General features: G+C 42.3%; 1 protein-coding gene across 1 annotated transcript; it reads right to left on the reverse strand.

Annotated features, from left to right (window-relative positions):
• Positions 1-3,908: 3,908 nt before the first annotated feature.
• Positions 3,909-23,166, reverse strand: LOC103556508 (olfactory receptor 10A7-like). Its single transcript, XM_070558683.1, has 4 exons — positions 23,027-23,166; positions 11,955-12,013; positions 9,427-9,583; positions 3,909-6,160 (listed from the first exon to the last, which is right to left on the reverse strand). The coding sequence occupies exon 4, from the start codon at positions 6,113-6,115 to the stop codon at positions 5,150-5,152; it is 966 nt and encodes a 321-aa protein (XP_070414784.1). The 5' UTR covers positions 6,116-6,160; positions 9,427-9,583; positions 11,955-12,013; positions 23,027-23,166; the 3' UTR covers positions 3,909-5,149.
• Between the last annotated feature and the right edge of the window lie 470 nt (positions 23,167-23,636).

The raw sequence follows: 23,636 nt of genomic DNA on the forward strand, positions 1-23,636 counted from the left end.
AACCCCGCCCTTCCTTCTCCCTGTTGTTCTGGATGCTGTAAGTTGCTGATCTGACTATCCTCGTAGTGAGAAGGAAGCAGGGAGGCAGGCTTAAACTGTAGCTCTGGATCTCAGAGACCTCCCCTGGTCTCTGTGGATTTGGAGAAGAGGTGGAGTGGAAAACTCTTTTACTCATGCTTTACAGAGGCTTAATGGGAGGAGTAGCCTCAGAGCCACCCTTAGTTCAGGCCATCACTCATTGACTGATTCTTCCCAAATGCCTGGTCTCATTTTAGGAGCCTGGGGCATAAAGGTGAGTGAGAAACCGTTCCTGCCTTTGGTTGATCAGTTCAGTTTCGGGGAAGACATTAATATGGAGACACACATTCATAACTTGTTCTGAAAAGAGCTAATGCATCTGAGGACCACAGGAGAGGGCCTTCTAGTATATATTGGAGGCTAAGAAAGTGCTTCCCATTGAAAGTAGGGGCATGAACAGATACCGGTACATTTGTGTTCGTAGCAGTATTATTCACAATAGCCAATAAATGAGAGCAACCCAAGTGCACATGGATGGAAGAAGGAATAAACAAAATGTGGTGTATATATATATATATATATATATAGACTGGAACATTAATCATCCTTGAAAGGGAAGGAAATTCTGACATGTGCTACAACATAGATGAACCTTGAAGACGCGCTAAGTGAAATAAGCCAGTCACAAAAAAGACAAATACTGTGTGATGCTCTTATATGAGGTACCTAGAAGAGACAAATTCATAAAGAAATAAAGTAGGGTGGTAGCTGCCAGGGGCTAGGGGAAAGGAGAATTGAGATTTAGTGTTTAATGGGTATAGAGCTTCCATTTTTCAAGATGGAAAGAGCTCTGGAGACAAATGGTTATGATGGTTGCACAACAAGGTGAATGTACTTAATGACAGAGAACTGTACACTTCTCTTGGTTACAATGGTAAATTTTATGTTATGTATATTTTACCACAATTAAAATTAATATATCTTTTATATCCAACCTTAAGATATTTTTGTGACTACTTCCACATCTTTATCCTTGATCGTACAAACAGCTAGAAACCAAAAGTACATTGACTCCGGAGGAACTTGACCCAAACCGTCCTTTCTGAGAAGAGATTGCCTTTTCTCACAATGAATTCCATTAATTTTTAAAGTTTTAAATCAAAATCCACAGTATTTTAAAAATATTTAAGCCTCTCTTTTCTCTAGTCACACAGAATTTGTTCCCTCTTCTGATAAAGCAGTATGGTGTGATGGAATTACCTCTGGAACCATGGTAGGGGATTGGCCAATGTTGGTTAATCATTTACCCTCCAAATGAGGTTAGAAGAATGTTCTGGAGACTTGGAGCTTGACAGACTTGATATTCAGCTCTTGACCCAAATCTCAATAGCTGTAGGACCCTCACAATCTACTCTCTTTCTGAACCTCCCTATAAAACGGGATAACCCTTCCTTCCTCTCGGGGTTATTAAGAGGATAAAATTAGTTAATGCAGGTAAGTCTTTCAGCTCAGTTTAAATTAAATTCTCCCCACATGGAAGCAATATTATTATTCCAATGAGACCGATATAAAGCCAAGACATCTTTTGGAAAATTACATTAGCAAATAGGTGTCACACATCCAGCATGGTAATTGACACTTCGTAGAAACTCAGTACATACTAGTTCATCCCCATCTCAGCGTAATGATAATGGCTCAGTGTGCTGCTATAATATTCTTCACACTAAATTATAATTTTTTAATCTTATGTGTCCTCAACTAAATAGAGTTATTGCTGAAGAGGAAACTTGTCTTTTATTTATGTATCCACGGAGGCAAGCACAGGGCTGGATCCATAGTGAATACTCTGGGAATGTTTGATGATTGGAGGGGGCTCTGCTTCCCACTTCCTAGAAAGTCCTCAATCTCATAGAAAATAGCCTGAACTTTGTGAGGCTTTCTCATGATACATAAGGGGTGGGGGAAATTGGAGGGAAGAATAGGGATCTGGGAGGGTAGTGGCCTGGAACCAAGTGTCTCAAAGGTTTTGGGGAAGTCTTGTCTTCTTTGGTTGTTGGAAGGTGTGAGCCAGGGACCAGGGCTCTGAAGTCAGGGTTTACAAGGCCATAAGGTTCTCAAAGTCAGGAGTCATTGTTTTCAAGTAGAACCTGAAACAATGGTTAGAAGGACAAAAAAACCCCAAGGATATCTTCTAGAGAAGAGTGCTGGAAAGTTGACCTTGGCAACCCCTGAGTCCAGGCCAGAGAACTGTAGTGTCAGGCAGGAAACTGAGGCTGGTACTGTATAATTTTAAGTCCTTTGGTTGATAAAAATAGAAGCTAACACTGTGTTACTTAAGCCAATAAAGAAAGTTGTTGGAGACTATGGATTGTTGAAGGACCATATATTGCCAGGATCATGGACCAGGGAAGTTTTGGTAAACCATAAGCCTAAAAGTACCAGGCCCACCACAGAGAAAAATCAGCTCCATTTCAGTCCTTGCTTCACTCAGTAATCCAGTTCTAGGGAGGAAGTGCTGGATTGGCTTAGTTTGAGGATTAATACCCACCACATGGGAAGAGAGTGGAGAATGCAGGGAATAGGCTGGATGTAGCTTCCCAAAGACAAATCCAGGTGCAGTTACCTGAAGAAGGGGGAATGAGTGCTGGGCAGGAAAAACAACAGACATCCATGAGAGACGCCCTGTGGTTGAGGAAAGCTATGGCTTAGTGGATACCTGGAGGCTCAGTATTTCACCTCTTCTTCTCCCTAGTTGTACTGGACACTGGGTTGATGGCTAGATGACCACTTCTATAGTCCAAGTGATATATTCCAAGAACTGAGGATCCTAGTCTTGGTCATAACTGTCTCACTGAAGTAGAGTGAGCAGATTTCAGTGGTGAAGACCTCGGAGTTTCAATATAGGAAAGACAGAGTTTGGTTAGATTATAGACCATCTTCCTTTTAGTATCTGTATTTGGATTGTTGCGTTGGTCTTCTTTGTCCCCTCCTTTCCAATGAGGTACACGCTAGGCCAGTAGATCTCCAACTCTACATTGGAGTCATGTGGGGCACTTTTTCTGAACACACATCCCTGGACTCTGTTCTCAGCATTTCTGATTTGGTAGACCAGGGGTGGGGCCCAGGCATCGTCATGCTTCACGACCACTCCAGGTGTTTTTGAACCTCATCTCAAGAAAATGCTGCACACTCCTGAAAGCTCATGGGGATACAGACAATGCCGTCTTATCCAGCACAGCATCCTGAGGGTCTAGAGAAGTGCCTGACACGTAGTTTGTGTTCAATCCACAGTTGTTGTTTGATGCTAATTGAGGAGAAATCACCTAGGAGAGGTGGAAACTTGGCAGACCTGGTTTGATTACGAAGCACAGAAATCCATTCAGCCATGTGCCGTAGTTGTGTTTTTATACTGATTGTCTCATTAGATCTCTGTGATAATCCTGGGTGGTGGCAGGTGGATCAGGGGCTATTCCTCACACCCATTCCTGTTCATAAAGGGTGAAATTGAGCCTCACATGTGAAGAGAGTTGTCCAACAGCCCACATGGAGGGCTGTGGTTCCACACCTGCAATCTAAGTCTTCAAATGCCAAACCCAGCCTCCTGGGAATACTGTTGACTGTTTCTTCCTGAAGACAGACTCTTGTGGTTTTTAATCTGTGAGAATAACTATGGGAATAATGAATGGAGACCGTTAACTGAGCATCTACTGTGTTCCAAGCACTGTGCTGGATGCTTACACACATCCCTCCATTTTATGTTAACACTCATTGTGGGGGGAATGGTTACTAGTCCCACTGCACAGAGGAAAGCTGAGGCTCAGGAAAGTCAAGTCAAGTACCAGTTTGTGCAACCAAGGAAATAAAGATGACAATTCAAACCCATGTCTGTCTTCTAGAAAAAAACAGATCCTTTTAAAGGTAGTTTATAAGCTGAAGAGAAGGAACTTCTCCTCTGACACATTTACCCATATTTAAAAAATATATTCTTAAGAGCTTGAGAGAGGAAATAAACTAACTCATGTATCGGGCTAGTTATTAGAGAAGAAATCAGTAAATCATATCACTGAAAGAGACAGAACACCAACCCAAACCAGCTTAAGTAAAAAGCGAATTTAGTGGTTCACATAAGAGGACTTCCCAAGGGTGGAACAAACTTCAGGCATGGCTGGATCCAGAAACTCAACAAAGTTATTAGAACTACATCTTTTCCCTCCCCACCATTGGTTCTGATTTTCTCTGCACTGACTCCATTACCAAGCAGGAACTCCCCTGTTAAAGACCAGATAGTTGCTGGCATCTACAAGCTTACATCTTCACAGCTCCAAGTCTATTGACAAAGAGAAATTTGAACAAAAATCTCAATGTCTGGCATTCTGAAGTAGATGCTAATGTCTCAAATTCCTCACTCCTCCCCATATTTATGTCGTTTGTCACATAACTTCACTGTTCCTCCCACAAGTAGACAGAATGTACTTCCTTGTCCCATGACTTTGGATTTGGCCATATGATTTGCATTGGCCAAAGGCATATTATTGGATATGTGACCAAAGCTTTGAAAATCCATCACACAATTGGTCCATCTACCTCAGCTATTGTAATGAGAAAAATCACTCCAGAGCTAGTCCTCTGGACCCAGGAGGACATATGGACCAGAGTGTCCTCCAGCTAAGCTGAGCTTGCATCAGTCAATACTCATTTGCATGAGCAAACCTAGCCAAGATCAGAAGAAGCACCCAGAGGACCCCAGCCTAGATTAGCTAACTCTCAGCTGACTAAAGATCCACAAGAATAAATAACATATTTCAAGACGCTACATTTTAGGCTGATTTTTACACAACATTGTTGTGGCAATTGCTGACTGACACACATTAATTGACTCAAATTAGGTACATTTGTCCACCACTACCAAATAATTGTACTCAGGGACTGTGTGCTTGGTCACGTGACTTTTCTTGGACAGAAAGGTGAAATTAGCACCACCATGACCGAAAGAGGAAAAACTATGATAACCTGGAAAAAAATCAGAGAGCTGCACCACATATTTGCACATATATTCCTGGCAAAAACAGACACTAACAATTCCTGACTCTGAAAAGTGGTCCTGAAGAGGTCATTCATGGCATCCAGAGCCCTAGTAACTGCAGCACAGACGCCCCAGGGCAGCCTTCACTTCCTTGTTCCGAAGGCTGTAGACGAGGGGATTGAGCATGGGGGTCACCAGGGTGTAGGAGAGGGACACCACCTGCTTGCTCTCTGGGGAGCAGCTGGCCTTGGGTCGCAAGTGGATGACCCCTGTTGTGCCATAAAACAGAACCACCACAATGAGGTGGGAGGCGCATGTGGACAGGGCCTTGTGGCGCCCAGTGGCTGATGACATCTGGAGGACAGTGGCTAAGACTCCAATGTAGGACACGGCTATCAGACAGAAGGGAACCATGATGACCAGCACTGTGGCCGCCAACACGTTGGCCTCCAAGACCCTGGTGTCCGCACACACCAGGCTCAGCAGAGGGGCGATGTCACAGAAGAAGTGGCGGATGCCACGTGGTCCACAGAAGGGGAAGTGGAACAGCCAGACTGTGAAGACCAGTGACACAGGGACTCCAGCCAGCCAGCACGTGGCAGCCAGCAGGTGGCAGAGTCGTGGGCTCATGATGGCGCCATAGCGCAGGGGCCTGCAGATGGCCACGTAGCGGTCCCAGGCCATGGCGGTCAGGAGGAAGCACTCGGACGTGACACAGGACAGCACCAGGAGCAGCTGCAGGGCGCAGCCCGCAGGTGACACTCCCCGCCCGGGCCGCAGCAGGGTCACCAGCAGCCGGGGCACGATGTCCAGCGAGAAGCAGATCTCCACCAGGGCCAAATGGCGCAGGAAGAAGTACATGGGCGCGCGCAGGGCCGGGTCCAGGGCGGTCAGCAGCACGATGAGCGCGTTGCCCAGCAGCGTGAGCAGGAACATGGCCAGGAAGAGCGCAGCCAGCAGCGGCCGCAGCGCCGGCACGTGCGCGAAGCCCAGAAGGAAGAACTCGCGGCCCGAGCTCTGGTTGGCCCAGGGCGGGGCTGCGGGGGCGCCGGGGGAGCCCAAGGCCACCGGCATGGACCCAGGTGGGGCGTGGGGACCGCACCCAGGGAGGCACAGAGCCTGGGGGAGAGGAAGACGTAAGGAGAAGGGTAAAGAGGAGAATAGCACCTGCCTCACCTCTGTCCCCAACAGAGGTGGGACAGAGCAGCAGACCTATCCTATTAAAACACAAATCAGATCACACCACATGTGGGACCCTCCTTGCATGCCCAGTGAACGTGGAATGAGATTCAACACCCTTACCAAAGTCCACGAGGCCCTGGCTGGCCTACCCCGCCCACCCCTGTGACCTCATCTCCACTGAGCTCCATGCACAATGGCTTGTCCTGCCCCAGGGCCTTTGCACTGGCCATTCCCTCCCCTTGAAATGCTCTTTCCTTGGATATTTATATCACTCTTTCTCTTTTACAGGGTCCTGCCTGGACTGACTACCTCTTCATCCTCATCTCCTTCTGATCTTCTCGCAAAGTCCATCTTCAAAGACCTCATTTTCCATATCTACCATTTTTCTCTCACCTCTCACTTTGCGCTTGCACACTTCTGTTCCCCCTAAGCTGTTGGTGTTGCTGGACCTTTCTCATCCTCCAGGTCTCAATTCAAATATTTCCTTTTCAGGATCCCCTCCCCTCATTACTAGAAAGAATATGACCTGCCATGCCCTCCACTGTCTGCACAGTCTGGAATTCAGTTGAATTTAGTTTTTGGTCAGTAAAGGCTATTTCCTCCTATAGACTGTGAACACCATGGGAGTAGACACCTTTCCGTCTAATGCCCAGCATGATTTATTCTGCATTATGTGGCGCTATAACTTCTCTCTTACAGGAGTTTTTGTGAAGAATAAATGAAATAATACAAGGAAGTCCTTGGCACTAGGGCTGGCCCATAGTAAGTGTTCGGTAAGTGGTGGTGAACACGTCCATGGGGATCAGAGTTTGTTAAATGAGTTCAAAACTCTCATCATGTCATTTCTATTCTCCTATTACATGTCAGATGAAGCTTAAATATGCTGTCTTGGCTTTCAGGCCCTCCTGAATGTAGGTGTGGACCCCATTTTCACTCATTTATTTTAGCCAGAGTGTATTTACTACCCCAGGCACTGAGCTGAGATTTGAGGATGAACAGGAAAATCAGGCCTGTTTCCTGACCTCAGGATGCCTTGGGGAAATAGAGGGATGCCTTCCTCAGAAGGAGGACATGAAGGCGTTTCTAGAATGACATCCCAACCCCTGGTCCCATGTCTGGCTCTCTTAGATGCTCCATCAACACTTATTGCATGCATTAACCTCTGTCTTGCTCATGATTTTATCCCCAACACAATGCCTGGACCATGGTCGGTGCTGAATAAATATTTATCAAATGGCTGAACATCTGTCTCATACGTAGTTCCATTCTCCAGGGCGTAGATCAGTGTCCAGCACACACAGTAGCAGCTCAAGAATATTTCATGAATAGCCAAGGAGAGGATCTCTTCTCATTCCTCACTGCTCCCCTCCATTTAAACACAGTCTTCTCATAATTTCCCCATCTTCACTCACTGCTCACGCTAGCTGTACCCACTCTTCTCCACATTGCCCCCAAATCATGCCAATCTCAGATCATGTGGTATCTGACTATAAAGCACAGTAATGACAGCTGGAGTCAAGAATTAAGTGTTGAAGCTCTATGTCTGCCATTTATTAACACTGCAAAGCCAGCAAGATGACTATTTTCCTTCAAGCTTCAACTTCTCATCTATGAGTGGGTTTTATAGTAAAACAACAACAACAACAACAAGCCTATGTCTCAGGATGGCTGATAAAGAAAATTAAGTCCAGAGAATGTAAGTGTCTTATTCAAAGTCAGGGGGAACCAGCACTTTTAAATTGAATAACTTTCCAAGAGTCACACAACTGGTAAATAGTAGACCAGAGGTTCACACTCAGGCCCTCCCATCTACCAGGTTCATATTCTCACTTCTCAAAGTTGGGGAGGTGATGACAAACCACACCAGACATCTATCAGTGGTCTTACACTGTACTGTCTCCATGGCAACCACCCTGGTTTAGGCTATGAACATCTCTCACGTGAAGGATGTCATAGGCTCATAAATGGTTTCTCTGTTTCTGCTCTTGGTGGCCCCAACCCGTTCCCCATCAGAGCGATGTGAGTGGATGCATTGTGGAAAACGACCAGGGGACTGTATTTCTCCTGAGAATCATAGAACACAGTCCCTGCATCCCAGACTGGAGACTCTGTATCAGTCTCCTGGTGGACATATTTTGGATTCCTCTTCTGGTACCTGAACCAGCATGGGTCGCCATCACCTCTCCAGGGACCCCAACTGCCTCCATTCTTCTGAAAATTTCTCCCTAGTCTTATTTATTCATCTGATAGTGATTGAGTGTCTCTTCTGGTCCCAGCACTGTGCTAGGTAACTAGGCTTCTCTGCAGAAGACAGGCTGTCAGGGGGTGAGAGTGGACCCAGGAGGAGCTTTCAGGAGGCTACAGCAATAGCCCTGGTGAGGGATGAGAGTGACTGAGACTATAGTGGTAGGCGTCTAGATGAGGAGATGCGGACAATTTCAGGATGAAATTTGGAGGTTGAGTCAATAGCATTCCTGATGCATTGGATATGAAGGATGGAGGACAGGGATAAATGAAGGGTAACTCCTGGGGGTTTGGCCAGAGCAGCAGGATAATGTCATTTACTGAGATGGAAAGACCTGGAGATGATCATCTTTGGGGTTTGGGTGAGGAAGATGAGGGTTCAGCTTGGGACATGAGTGTGAGTTCTGTGAGACTCCCCAGTTGGGTGTAACAGAGACTGTTGGACTCACAGGTCTAGGGTTCAGCTGAGAGCTCAGGATGGAGATAAACATTTGGGCATCGTCAGCATAGAGAGATTTTTCAACATCATGGATTGGATGAGCTTACTCAGAGAGACGGTGTTGACTTAACTTCTCCAAACTTCCATCTCTGCCTGTGTGAAAGGGGGAGGGTGTAAGAACCACTGGCCTTAACTGGGTGCTCACTACAACTGTATGTAGTTCTCTTATTGTCATTCTCATTTCCTGTTTGAGGAAACTGAGGGTCAGAGAAATTATGTAACTTTTCCCAAGTAAATGGCAAAGTGAGGATCTGAACCCAGAGTGTCCAGCTCCAGGATAAGCTCTGTCCTATGCAGGCTCTAGACACAGCAGGTAATAAATAACTAATTTACAAGTGAATACATTAGTTCCCTCCCATACCCCTGTCTTATTTACCCAAACCACCCAGAACACTCCCTTACTTGCCTCTCTCAGTCCTGGTGGACAAAGTCATCCATGACCATTCGCATTTGCACTTACCCAGTGAGAATTATGTCCTCAACTCCCTTTGAACTGTGGGATCATAAGCAAAGTTCAGACAGAGGTGGGTTCAAATCTGGCCTCCATCCTTTCCTGACCAGGTGATCATGGGCACGGACATTTGCCTCTCTGAATTTCCATTCCCTAGTAAAAAAAACTGGGGGAAAATTTTTTTAAAAAAAGACCTGATCCACAGGGTTATGAGAATCCAGTGATGTCAGACTCCAAACAATACTCAGCACCCAGAGGAAATGCCAGCTTGGAAAAACACACCACTGGGAAGTGGAGAGAGAATAGAGGAGGGTTGTGGCTAAGAGGGAAGTTAGTTTTACCATAAAATTTTAATTTTTTTCAAGGAAAATGTGTTCATACACTCTTACTATACTACTCAGTTTCATCTCCTGTAAAATGGGGTCAATAATGGTAACTTCTAAATGATGGTGATTAAAAGAGTTAACCCAGACTAATCAATAGAACAGGAGTTGGCATCTAGTAACAGCTCAATGACAGTCATTGTTATTACTAACTATCAAAAGTAAACAATCAGACACCCTTTATTAGCTGTGTGACCTTGGGACAGTTTTGTCCCCTCTCTGAGCCTCTGTTTACACATAAGTTAATTGGAGCTAAGAAGACCTAACCTGCCATGTTGTAAAGGAAAAATATAGTATCTGGGGATATCTGGGCACATCTCAGACATGGTTCCTATTTTGTTCTCAACACCGGGAAATCAGTGAGAGGCATGGAGCCCGCTCTATGGCTTTTCATGTGCAAAGGTGCCGAGGCCGATAACTCGCTAAACATTTGATGGGCTTTGAGCTACACTCCCTAGAGTATGGATAGGGTCATCAAGTTGTAAAATCTTTGGTTTCTTTGAGTGACCTCACCCACTTCCCTTCTGTGATTCTGGAGCCATGGCTATGACAATATCCCCCACCAAGTAGTTGTCAATCTTTTGCTTGCATATCTCTCAGCATGGGAAGTTTATCATCTCCCATGACAGTCCCTCTACCCCAACACTTTAAGAATGGTTACAACAATCTTTCCACTAGCATTCACATACATAGTTTGCAGAGAATAAACTGGAACAAATTCTTTGGAGGGTATAGAGGCAATATCAGCCCACACTAACACTCAGGAATTCCCGTGGCCCTGCAAGGCGACTTCTAGGAATTTATCCTGCTAATAGGTTTGCATGTGCACACAAAGGTCTGTGTGTGAGGTTAGTTGTGGCAGAGAATTGTTTCTAAGACTAGAATATTGGAAGGAACCCAATGTCCATGGTAGGGGACTGGGGAAATGCATTACAGTGTAGTCTCACAATGGAAAACTCTACAGCTCCTCAGTAGTTGCACAGGCAGCAATGGTATTAATACATGAGAAGCAGGTGCAGAACACTGTGGAGAGTATGCTATAATTTCCATGAATGGCAGATGAGATTATATACAATATAATACAGAAATATATATACTTTATGCTTAATAATATAGAAATATATGTACATATTTGTATATGCAATGTATTCAATGGATTTTCTTGAAAGACACATAAGATTCTGCCCATAGTGGTTTCCTCAGGTGAGTTTCACTGGGGTGAGTGAGGCAAGAGACATGTGTCATCATATATTCTTGGAACATTTTTAATTTTGTCCATGGCATGTATTCTGCTTCTAAAATTTTTGCTTCTGAAAAATTCTAGACAGTGAAGAAAGAATTAAAGACCTTCAGAAACAAACACACTTGCTGTAAAAATATTTGATTCATTTATATGAGTTATCTAGAGTGGTCAATTCTGTAGAGACAGAAAGTAGAATGGTGGTTGCCAGGGGCTGGAGAGGGAGAGATGGGGAGTTGTTTAATGGGTACAGAGTTTCAGTTTTACAAGATGAAAAAGTATGGAGGTTGGGTCACAACAATGTGAGTGTACTTACTGTTGAACTGTACACTTAAAAATGGCTCAGATGGTAAATTTATGTTATGTGTATTTTACCATAATTTAATAAAATAAAAATTAAAAAATATATTTGAATAATACAAGATGTCCAAAATAGAAAGACAGTATTCCCCAGAAACCAATTCCTACTTCCAAGTAATAACCAGCATTTACAGCTTGGCTTATATCCTTGAGATTTTTGTTATGGACACAGTGTTTTATATGAATTGATTCCTACTAATTTCATCTAACACTTTGGAATCAGAAAAAATTAGGTTTATGAAAACTTACCTGTAATTTCACTACCCATAGATCATCCCTGTGAATGTCTGATGCATTTTCTTCCAATTAGACGTATAAAATAGATTTCATTTTTAAAACAAAATTGCAATTGGTTTTTAATCATATTTTGCATCTTAGTGTATTTCACTCATGAAATATTTTTCAACATTAATAAAAATGTTCATAATCATGATTTTAATGGCTGCACAATATCTCGTAATACAGTGTTGGCAAATAATATTTAACTAATTCTAAGTTACATGAGGAAGTTTTAGTTTCTTTTTTGGCCAAACAAGGTGAGTGAAAGTACTTACCTTATAGGCTTGTGGTGAGGATGAATCGAGCTAATGCATTAAGATTCTTAACGTGGGTCCTGGCATATAGAAAACATTTGATAAGTGCTGTCTCATTATAATCATAATTACATGATCAAGTTATATTCAATTTTTTTAAATTCTAAAGAATGCTACACTGAACATCTTTGTAGACAATTTATGGGCTTATCTTTCTTTTTTTAACAAGTTATGGTGAACAAGAATTGAGAGGAGAGAAGAAGGAAGAGAGAGATGAAAGAAGGGAAAAGGGCAGGAGAGACAGAGGGAAGGAAGGATGGGAGGGAGGAAGTTAGGAAGGGAAGGAGGGATTGTTTTACGGTTATGCACTGTAAAGTTTTCTTGAAGACTAGCCAATGATCTTCACTTTCAGACGAGAAAAAGTGGAACCCTGAGTGGGTCAGTCTCTGCCCACGTGACCCAGCAGTCTTCTTTCTCCATCTCCATGCTCCTACCATCATTCTGTTCTGTAAGGTTACCTTAAAGTCATGGATGTGGCAGGAAACTCGAGCCCAGGAATCTTCACCAACTCACAAAGCAAAACGGGGGCATCCACACCTCCCGCCCCGAGTCAGATCCTAGGAAGAACCACCCTTTTCTCCCTGAGTAACCAAAAGATGCTCTGGTCCCAAAGAGGATAAAGATGAAATCTCAGATCTCAGTGCGTCCACAGCTCAGAGGCTTGGCTGAAGGCAGGCTCAATGAGGTATCAACTCCTGGCCAGGGACCTTGAAGATGTCATTCTCCCTGAAGACCTCAGGATCAGGGCTCATTATCTACCCTCTGTGCCCAGTTGAAAGCAGTGGGGAGATGGCCCTTCTGTTCTATTCATTCCCTCCTTCCATCATACGGGTGGAGAAGAGTCGCCTCTCCACAGTGGAAAAGCCCAGTTCCATGAGAAGGTTGTGAACAAATGGGTCCTCTCCTACTCTTCTGGTGGGAGCGCAAGCAGATACAGCTGCTCTGGTGGGCAAGCTGGCAGAATGAAGTTAAAATTAACACGTCTTCCCTAATACAAATCAAATCCACAATGAGATATCAACTCACACCTGTAATGATGTTTATTATCAAAAAGACAAGAGATAACAAATGCTGGCAAGAATGTGGATAAAATATTATTATTAATATCATCATCATCATTAACATTTTGTTATTATTTTTCCAGGAAGAGGAATGAGCAAGCATCAAGATCCTGAGGCAGGTGGGCATTTGGATGAGATTAGGGAAAGGTCAAATGTTATAAAGCCTTGGGAGCCATAGTAAAGTGTCTGTATTTGGGGGGATTTTGTTTCTGTTACAATGAGGAGTGACTGAAGAATTTTAACACAGAAGGGACATGATCTGATTTAGGTTCATTCTGAGTTGTTTCTGTGGACCTTATTATGAGAATTAAATAAATTACATATGTGATGCATGTCTCACTGGGGTTGGTACATAGCAGATGCTCAATAAATTGTAATTAATATGTGATTGTTTAACTCCCCCTCTGGCGTGGAGATTCCTTGAGGACAAGGTCTGTGTAATTTGTCTCTCTCTCCTCAGTGCCCACTACACAGCCTGGCACAGCCTGGGTGTGTGTCTGTTAGAAGTCTTTGATTGCAAGCAACAGAAACTGACTCTGTCAAGAGCAAAGGAAGCCCAGGCCTCCATGTCTCTATTGGAGGAAGTATTGAGGGGCCCATAAAATCTGCATACTCCTTGCAGGAACTCCCCGTTCTCTCCCTCCCTGCTCCAACATGCAGCTTGCCGTTGGTTTCTGCCTTGGAACTATCAGGACTTAACTCCATGAGTCCTTTGCCACTCAGTGTATGAAAGTCAGGTCTCCTGCATCATCTCTCATTCTTTGGACTCAAATCCCCTCAGAGATCTGAGGGCAGAGAGGAAAAACACCCAGGAATTCCATATCCCCCTTTCCAGTTTGTATAGTCTGGTATTGTTGAAGCTGCTTCAGCCATGCCTGAAGCCCGTCTTTCCTTCTACTGCACCTATCACCATCGAACATGTGACATACATAATTCACCTTGTATATTGTCTGACTTTCTGACCAGAATGTAAGTTCCATGAGGGAAGGGATTCATCTATTTTGTTCATTACTATATTCCCAGTGCTTAGAATAGTGCTTAACACATAGTAGGCACTCAATAAAGATCTGTTGATGGAATTAATAAATAGCTAACAAAATATTGACTCTATTGGAATTTTATGAGGCAGCTGGTAGAATCTACGGAAAATCCAAATCACTATATCTCAGAAAACACAAAACTGAGGCAATTCCAAGGATCCAAGACCAATGGACTCTCTTCTGGAATCCTTGCAATGTATCAGCTCCAAGCATTTTCCATCCTTGAGACACAAGAAGGAACGATGGATTGGCCACCCTTGGTCAAAGGAGGACAGGGTGCTGTGGTTGGACATCTCACCAGCCTAAGAAGGGTATTTCTCTGTCTCTGTAATAACGCATCAGCCTCAAGACATCAAGCGTCTTTAAAAAGTGGTTTAAGCGAGAGAATGAGAAGACAAGCCGTTGACTGAGAGGAAATACTGCAAAAAACGTATCTCATATAGGACTGCTACTCAAAATATACAGAGAACTCTTAAAACTCAACAATAAGGAAAAGAACGACCCAATTTAAAAATAAGCAAAAGACCTGAACAGACACCTCGCCAAAGAAGATATACAGATGGCAAGTAAGCATATGAAAATATGCTCCATATCATATGTCTCAGGGAAATGCAAATTAAAAGAACAGTCTACCCCTATGCTCCTATCAGAATGACCAAAATTCAGTACACTGACAACAGTAGGTGAATGGATAAACTGCAGTAGCCAGCACTTAAATTATACATATATATATACATTTTGCATACCTTATGTATGTCAATTTAATTCTCATAACAATATTGTGCGCTGATTATCATCATCACCATTATCATCATCCCCATTTTACAGATGAAGAAAATTGAGTCATGGAGAGGATAATTGGCCCAAAGCTGCACAGCCAGTAAAAGCAGGAGCCAGGATTTACTCCAGAAAAAACATAAGCATTACATTCTGCTGCCTCTTGAAGTGATAATGAGCTTAGGTTGCCAGATAAAACATAGGGCACCTGGTTAAATTTAAATTTCATATAAACAAATTTTCCCTAAAGTATAATTACATGAATGTTTTTAGCATAAGTGTGTCCCAAATATTGCATGAAACATACACATTCCTTTTTTCTTTTTGGTGAGGAAGATTGGCCCTGAGCTAACATCCATTGCCAGTCCTCCTCTTTTTGCTTAAGGAAGATTGTCACTGAGCTAACATCTGTGCCAATCTTCCTCCATTTTGTATGCAGGATGCCACCACAGCATGGCTTGATGAATGGCATGTAGGTCCGCACCTGGGATCCAAACTTGTGAACCTCAAGCCACCGAAGCGGAGTGTGCAAACTCAACCACTATACCACCTGGCCGGCCCCCATATTCTTTTTTAAATGTTTGTTTATCTGAAACTCCAGTTTAAGTGAGTATCCTGTGCTTCTATTTGCTAAATCTAGCAACCCTACTACCTCATATAACAAGATGACCACAGATGGTTATTTCCAGGACTGGTAAATTCAATGTATCAATGATCCCAGTGCTTCACATTCACTACTCTATGAGTCTCTAGGCTTTCCCCTCATAGTTACCAAATGGTTGCCAGTGTCCCAACTATGCCATCCTAACAGGACATCATCCAAAAGCATCAGGGAAGAAGAAAGGGAGGAAGGTAGCTTTGCTTTCTGTCTCTTGTTTTTAACATGGAGGAAAGTCTTTCCTTGGAGCAGCAGCAGACTTCCCATTATATCTCATTGGCCAGACCAAGTCACATGCTCACCCCTAAACCAATCACCAGAAGATGGGGAAAGGGTTATCCTGATTGGCTTATACCAACCCTGATTCATCTCCTAGAGCTGAGCCCCCATTTCCTGAATAAATAGCTTGGAGTACTGCACAAGATCAAGATTCTCTTGGCAAAGAAGTGCCTGCCGCTGCTTCAACTATTATTGCTGCCTAACAAATCACTCCAAACTTAGAGGCATAAAACAACCCTGTTAATATCTTCCTGATTCTTTGGGTCAGGAATTAGGACAGAGCACAGTAGGACAGGTTTGTCTCTGCTCCATGATGTCTGGGACCTCAGGTGAGAAGACCTGAAGCTAAAGGTGATGCTACAACTGGGAGCTGGAATGATCTGGAAGTGCCTCCACTCATATTTTGGCTGTCAGCTGGTTGTCAGCCAGAACCCCTACACGTGGCCTCTCCATGTGAACTAGTGTGGGCTTTTTCACAGCAGGATGCTAGGTTCTGAGAGAAAGGGCTAGGAGGGGAGTGGGGGGGGGGAGGAGCTGCATCACCTCATATGACACTGGACTATACGTGGTGTCACTTCCTCTGTAGCCACAAGCCCTCTCAGATTCAAAGGAAGGGAACAAACAAAAAGAAATGGTACACTACAGAGTGCCAAGCAAACATCTGTTGTTGGAGAAGAGGAGGAAAGGAGGGAGGCAGATACATAATTGTATGTGACTGCCTATCCTCTCTGCTTTCTTAAACCTTCCTTAGAAGCATCCAGCACAAGCCCAAATGCTAGAAGAAACCCCTCCCAATTCTCTCTTTTTTAATTTTTTTACCGTGGTAACATTGGTTTATACCATTATGTAAAATTGGGGTATACATGATTATATTCCAATTTCTTTATAGATTACATCACGTTTGTCACCCAAAGACTAATTACAATCCATCACCATACCCTTTCACCATCCTCTCTCCCTCCTTCCCCTGTGGTAACCACCAATTCAATCTCTGTCTCTATGTGTTTGTTTGTTGTTGTTATGTTCTATTTATGAGTGAGATCATACAGTATTTGACTTTCTCCCTCTCACTTCTTTTGCTTAGCATAATACCCTCAAGGTCCATCCGTGTTGTCACAAACGGCAAGATTTCATCCTTTTTTATGGCTAAGTAGTATTCCATTGTGTATATATACCACATCTTCTTTATCCATTTGTCCCTTCATGAGCACCTAGGTTGCTTCCAAGTCTTGGCTATTGTGAATAATGCTGCAATGAACATAGGGGTGCATGTATCTTTACACATTCGTGTTTTCATGTTCTTTGGATAAATACCCACAAGTGGAATAGCTGGATTGTATAGTACATCTATTCTTAATTTTTTGAGGAATCTCCATACTGTTTTCCATAGTGCCTGCACCAGTTTGCACTCCCACGAGCAGTGTATGAGGGTTCCCTATTCTCCACATCCTCTCCAACACTTGTTACTTCCTGTCTTGTTAATTATAGCCATTCTGATGGGTGTGAGGTGATATCTCATTGTAGTTTTGATTTGCATTCCCCTGATAATCAGTGATGTTGAACATATTTTCATGTGCCTGTTGGCCATCTGTATATCTTCTTTGGAGAAATGTCTGTTCAGATCTTTTGCCCATTTTTTATTTGGGTTGCTAGTTTTTTCATTGTTGGCATGTATGAGTTCTTTTTATATTTTGGATATTAACCCCTTATCATATACCTGGTTTGCAAATATCTTCTCCCAATTGTTAGGTTGTCTTTTTGTTTTGTTGATGGCTTCCTTTGCTGTGCATAAAGTTGTTAGTCTGATGGAGTCCCATTTTTTAATTTTTTCTATTGTTTTCCTTGCCAGGTCAGCATGGTACCTGAAAATACGCTGCTAAGACCAATGTCAAAGAGCATACTGCCTGTGTTTTCTTCTAGAAGTTGCATGGTTTCAGGTCTTACATTCAAGTCTTTGATCCATCTTGAGTTAATTTTTGTGCATTGTGTAAGATAATGGTCTACTTTCATTCTTTAGCATGTGGCTGTCCAGTTTTCCCAACACCATTTATTGAAGAGACTTTCCTTTCTTCATTGTATATTCTTGCCTCCTTTGTCAAAGACTAGCTGTCCATAGATGTATGGGTTCGTATCTGGGCTCTCAATTCTGTTCCATTGATCAGTGTGTCTGTTTTTGTGCCTGTACCATGCTGTTTTGATTGCTGTAGCTTTGTAGTATATTTTGAAATCAGGGAGTGTGATGCCTCCAGTTTTGTTCTTTTTTCTCAGGATTCTTTTCCTATTCGGGGTCTTTTGTTGTTCCATACATATTTTAGGATTCTTTGTTCTACTTCTGTGAAAAATATCATTGGGACTTTAATAGGGATTGCATTGAATGTACAGATTGCTTTGGGAAGTATGGACATTTTAACTATGTTAATTCTTCCAATCCAAGAGCATGGAATATCTTTCCATTTCTCTGTGTCTTCTTCAATTTCTTTCAACAATGTTTTATAGTTTTCAGTGTACAGGTCTTTCACCTCTTTGGTTAAGTTTATTTGTAGGTATTTTATTCCTTTTTTTGCAATTGGGACAATTGTAAATGGGATTGTATTCTTAATTTCTCTTTCTGCAACTTTGTTGTTAGTGTATAGAAACACAACTGATTTTTGTATGTTTATTTTGTGTCCTGAAGCTTTACTGTATTCATTTATTATTTCTAAGTCTTTTGGTGGATTCTTTAAGGTTGTCTGTATGTAAAATCATGTAATCTGAAAATAGTGATAGTTTCACTTCTTCCTTTCCAACTTGGATACCTTTTATTTCTTTTACTTGCCTGATTGCTCTGGCTAGAACTTCCAATACTATGGTAAATAAGAGTGGTGAAAGTGGGCTTCCTGTTCTGGTCCTGTTCTTAGAGGGATAACTTTCAGCTTTTCTCCATTGCTAATGATATTAGCTGTGGGTTTGTCATATATGGCCTTTATTGTGTTGAGGAACTTTCCTTCTACTCCCATATTATTCAGAGTTTTTACCACAAATGGATGCTGTGTCTTGTCAAATGCTTTCTCTGCTTCTATTGAGATGATCATGTGATTTTTATTCTTCATTTTGTTAATGTGGTGTATCACATTGTTTGATTTGTGGATGTTGAACCGTCCCTGCATCCCTGGAATAAATCCCACTTGAACATGGTGTATGATCTTTTTAATGTATTGTTGTATTCGATTTACTAGTATTTTGTTGAGAACTCTTGCATCAATGTTCATCAGTGATATTGGCCTGTAATTTTCCTTTTTTGTGTTGTCCTTGTCTGGTTTTGGTATCAGGGTAATGATGACTTCATAGAATGAGTTAGGAAGCTTCCCTTCCTCATCAATTGTTTGGAAAAGTTTGAGAAGGATAGGGATTAAGTCTTTGAATATTTGCTAGAATTCACCAGGGAAGCTGTCTGGTCCTGGATTTTATTTTGGGGGAGGTTTTTGATTACTGTTTCAATCTCCTTACTGGTGATTAAATGATCAGTCTATTCAAATTCTCTATTTCTTCTTGATTCAATTTTGGAAGGTTGTATGATTCTAAGAATTTATCCATTTCATCCAGATTATCCAATTTGTTGACGTATAGTTTTTCATAGTATTCTCTTATAATCTTTTGTATTTCTGAGATTTCCACTGTAATTTCTCCTCTTTCATTTCTGATTTTATTTGAGGCTTCTCTCTTTTTCTTGGTGAGTCTAGCTAAAGGCTTGCCAATTTTTTTAATCTTTTCAAAGAACCAGCTCTTAGTTTCATTGATTTTTTTCTTTTCTTTTCTTTTCTTTTTTAAGTCTCTATTGCATTTATTTCTGCTCTGATTTTTATTATTTCTTTCCTTCTACTGATTTTGGGCTTTGTTTGTTCTTCTTTTTCCAGTTCCTTTAGGTGCACTGTTAGATTGTTTATTTGGAATTTTTCTTATTTCTTGAAGTAGGCCTGTATTGCTATAAACTTCCCTCTTAGACCCACTTTTGCTGTATCCCAGAAATTTTGGCATGTCGTATTTTCATTTTCATCTGTTTCCAGGAGTTTTTTAAATTTCTCCTTTGATTTCTTCATTGGCCCAGTCATTCAGTAACATTGTTTTAATCTCTACATATTTGTGGCTTTTCCAATTTTCTTGCTGTAGTTGATTTCTTGTTTCATACCATTATGGTCAGAAAAGATGCTTGGTATTATTTTAATCTTCTTAAATTTATTGAGACTTGCTTTGTGGCATAATATGTGACCTATCCTGGAGAATGTTCCATGTACATTTGAAAAGACTGTGTGTTCTGTGGTTTTTTGATGGAATGTTCTATATATATCCACTAAGTCCATCTGGTCTAATGTGTCATTTAAGGCCAATGTTTCCTTATTGATCTTCCACTTGGATGATCTATCCATTGGTGTAAGTGGACTTTTAAAGTCCCCTACTATTATTGTGTTACTATTTCTCCTTTTATGTCTGTTAATAATTGCTTTATATATTTAGGTGCTCCTATGTTGGGTGCTTAGATATTTGCAAGTGTTATATCCTCTTGTTGGATTGTTCCCTTTATCATTGTGTAGTGCCCTTCTTTGTTTCTTGTTACAGTTTTTGTTTTAAAGTCTATTTTGTTTGATATAATTATTGCTACACCAGCTTTCTTTTCATTGCCATTTGCACAGAGTATCTTTTTCCATCACTTCACTTTCAGTTTGTGAGTGTCTTTAGGTCTGAAGTGTGTCTCTTGTATGCAGCATATATATGGGTCTTGTTTCTTTTTATCCATCAGCCACCCTATGCCTTTTGACTGGAGCATTCGGTCCATTGACATTTAAAGTAGCTATTGATAAGCCTGTACTTATTGCCATTTTGTTACTTTTTCCTGGAAGTTTCAATAGTTCTTCTCTGTTCCTTTCTTCTTCTCTTGCTGTCTTCCCTTGTGGTTGGATGCTTTTCTTTAGTTTTCTGTTTGGGTTCCTTTCTCTTAATTTTTGTGTATTTATTATAGGTTTCTGGTTTGTGATTACCATAAGTTTCATATATAATAACCTGTGTATATAGCAATCTATATTAAGTATGGTCCCTTTAGTTTGACCTCTTTCTAAAAGCTCTACTCTTTTACTCCCCTCCTCCCACATTTTTTTTTAAGATTGGCCCTGAACTAACATCTTTTGCCAGTCTTCCTTCTTTTTTTCTTTTCCTCCCCAAAGCCCCAGTACATAGTTGTATATCTCAGTTGCAGGCCATTCTAGTTCTTCTATGTGGGATGCCACCATAGCATGGCTCGATGAGTGGTGTGTAGGTCAGTGCCCAGGATCCGAACCAGCAAACTCTGGGCTGCCAAAGTGGAGCACACGATCTTAACCACTTGGCAATGGGGAAAGCCCAATTTTATGTTTTTGACATCATATATAACCTCTTTTTCTATACTTGTGTATCCATTACCCTCTTATCTTGGAAATAGGGGATTTTAGTACTTCTGTCTTTTGAACTCCATAATACCTTCATAGGTGGCTAATCTGCTACCTTTACCATATACTTGCTTTTACCAGTGATTTAATTGGTTTTTAAAAATAATTTTATTATTCCTACTTGTGGTCCTTTCTTTTCCACTTGAACTCATCCCTTTAGCGTTTCTTGTAAGGCTGGTTTCTTGGTGATAAACTCCTTTAGTTTTTGCTTGTCTGGCAAACTCTTTATTTCTCCTTCCATTCTAAATGATAACCTTGCTGGGTAGAGTATTCTTGGCTGTAGGTTTTTTCCTTTCAGCACTTTAAATATATTGTGCCACTCCCTTCTAGCCTGTAAGGTGGCTGCTGAGAAGTCAGTTGATAGCCTTATGGGGTTTCCTTTGTATGTAACTTGTTGCCTTTCTCTTGCAGCTTTTAGGACTCTCTCTTTATCTTTAATTCTTGATATTTTAATTATAATGTGTCTTGGTGTGGGTCTCTTTGGATTAATCTAGTTTGGTGCTTTCTTTGCTTCCTGTACCTGGATGTCTGTTTCCTTTTTTAGGTTAGGAAAGTTTTCAGCTATTATTTCTCCAAATAGATTCTCTGTTCCTTTGTCTCTCTCTTCTTCTTTTGGGACATCTATAATATGGATGTTAGTGTGCTTGTTGTTGTCCCAGAGGTCCTGTAGAGTGTCCTCATTCTGTTTAATTCTTTCTTTCTTTCATCTGTTCAGCTTGGGTGATTTCCTTTAGTCTGTTTTCCAGCTTACTGATCCATTCTTCTGTATCATCTACTTTGCTATTGAGTCCCTCTAGTGAAATTTTCATTTCCAGTATCGTATTCTTCATTTCTGCTTGGTTCTTTTTTTATATTTTCCAGTTCTTTGTTGAAGTTCTTACTAAATTCATCTCTTCTTCTCCCAAGGTCAATGAGTATCCTTATGATATTAGTTTGTAGTTTTTCCGGTAGATTGTTTATGTCTGTTTTGTTTAGTTCTTTTTCTGAGAATTTGTCCTGTTTCCTTACTTGGAACATATTCCTTTGTCTCCTCATTTTGCCTCTTTCTCTAGGCTTATGTATGTATTAGGTAAGTCAGCTGCATCTCCCAATCTTGGAGAGGTGGGCTTATGAGGCCCAGCAGTGTGCTTCCCTCTCATCACCAGTCCCCAATGTTCCAGGAGTGTCCCCTGTTTGTGCCTCGTATGTCCTTCTGTTGTTGAAGGTTTGCTCTTGCTGCAGGTCCCCAGGGGACCAGGCTGTCCCCCTGGCTGGCTGGTTGTAATGCTCAGCTGTATGCAGCTGCTATGGTCCCTTTAGTCACTTCATCAGGTATGGGGAGCCCCAGCACAGTTAGCTACAAGGTCTAACAGCACATTCCTGTTGCAGTTTTTCTGTTAAGTGAGTAGGCCCCCAGCATGTCTGGTTGCTAAGCTCAGGGGCTTACAATCGCTGTAGGCCTCTGGCCTGCAAGGCTGTGGTCAGCTCTCTCAGGATTGCAGCTGGGTGGGGCTGGCCCCTGGTGTGGGAGCACCCAATTGTTTCAGGCATTGGAAGGCAGAGCCAATCCCCTATGTGGTTGTTTGAGAAGCAAAAGTCTGCTGCAACCAACAAGCCCCACCACCTACAGGCCCACACAGCCTGTCAACACAGTCCTGCCCCAAGTGCACACCCCAAACCACCGAAGGGAACCTAGTCACTCCACTCCAGAGGCCCTAAACACTCCATCAATGCAAGTCTGCCCCTTGCACACACCCTGCCCTGCAGAGGTGGACCCACTCACCTGGCTGCAGAGGTTCCAGGCACCCCACCAATGTAGGCCCAGAAGTTGCCTGAGGGCTTGCTGTTGGGTGGGGCAATTCCCTAGGGCAGGCTGCCTGCCCTGGCTGAGCTGGCTTAAATCAGCATTCTAGTGGGTGTGGCAGACCTCTGCTAACAGGCCAGGGGAAGAACTCCAATTGCATCTGCCAGCGTCTGTGTCAGCATGCCTGTACTAGGTCACAATAATGGTTGCCACCTGTGTCTCGGTCCCTGGGGAGGTGGCCCCAGCCTGGAGAGGTCTCACCTCTCACTGAGGTGCACCCAGAGCCTATCAAGTGAGTCTCTTATCACCAAAGGACTGTGTGCCTTTCTTTCTGGTGATTTTAGGTTGCTTTCCAAAATGGGTGAATTTGTGCATGGGCCCTTTAAGAGCAGGATTTTTCCCCCTTATGTCTGATAGGTTTTCTAGGGGAATTCCCCATTGTAGTTAACAGCCAGCAAAGCCAGATATTAAGACACTTGCCTTGGTTATGCTGAGTCCAAAAGCTGCTTATTGTGGTAACGCTCCCCTGCTCAGATCCCCAACTCCTCCAGGGAAGGCTTTGTACCTTAAGATTGCTAGCTGCTGGCTA

This window comes from Equus przewalskii, chromosome 9 (genome assembly GCF_037783145.1).
Source record: "Equus przewalskii isolate Varuska chromosome 9, EquPr2, whole genome shotgun sequence".
Lineage (NCBI taxonomy): Eukaryota > Metazoa > Chordata > Mammalia > Perissodactyla > Equidae > Equus > Equus przewalskii.

Excerpts from the sequence above, each read along its gene's own strand:
- LOC103556508 (XM_070558683.1), bottom strand. The coding sequence starts at position 6,115 with ATGCCGGTGGCCTTGGGCTCCCCCGGCGCCCCCGCAGCCCCGCCCTGG.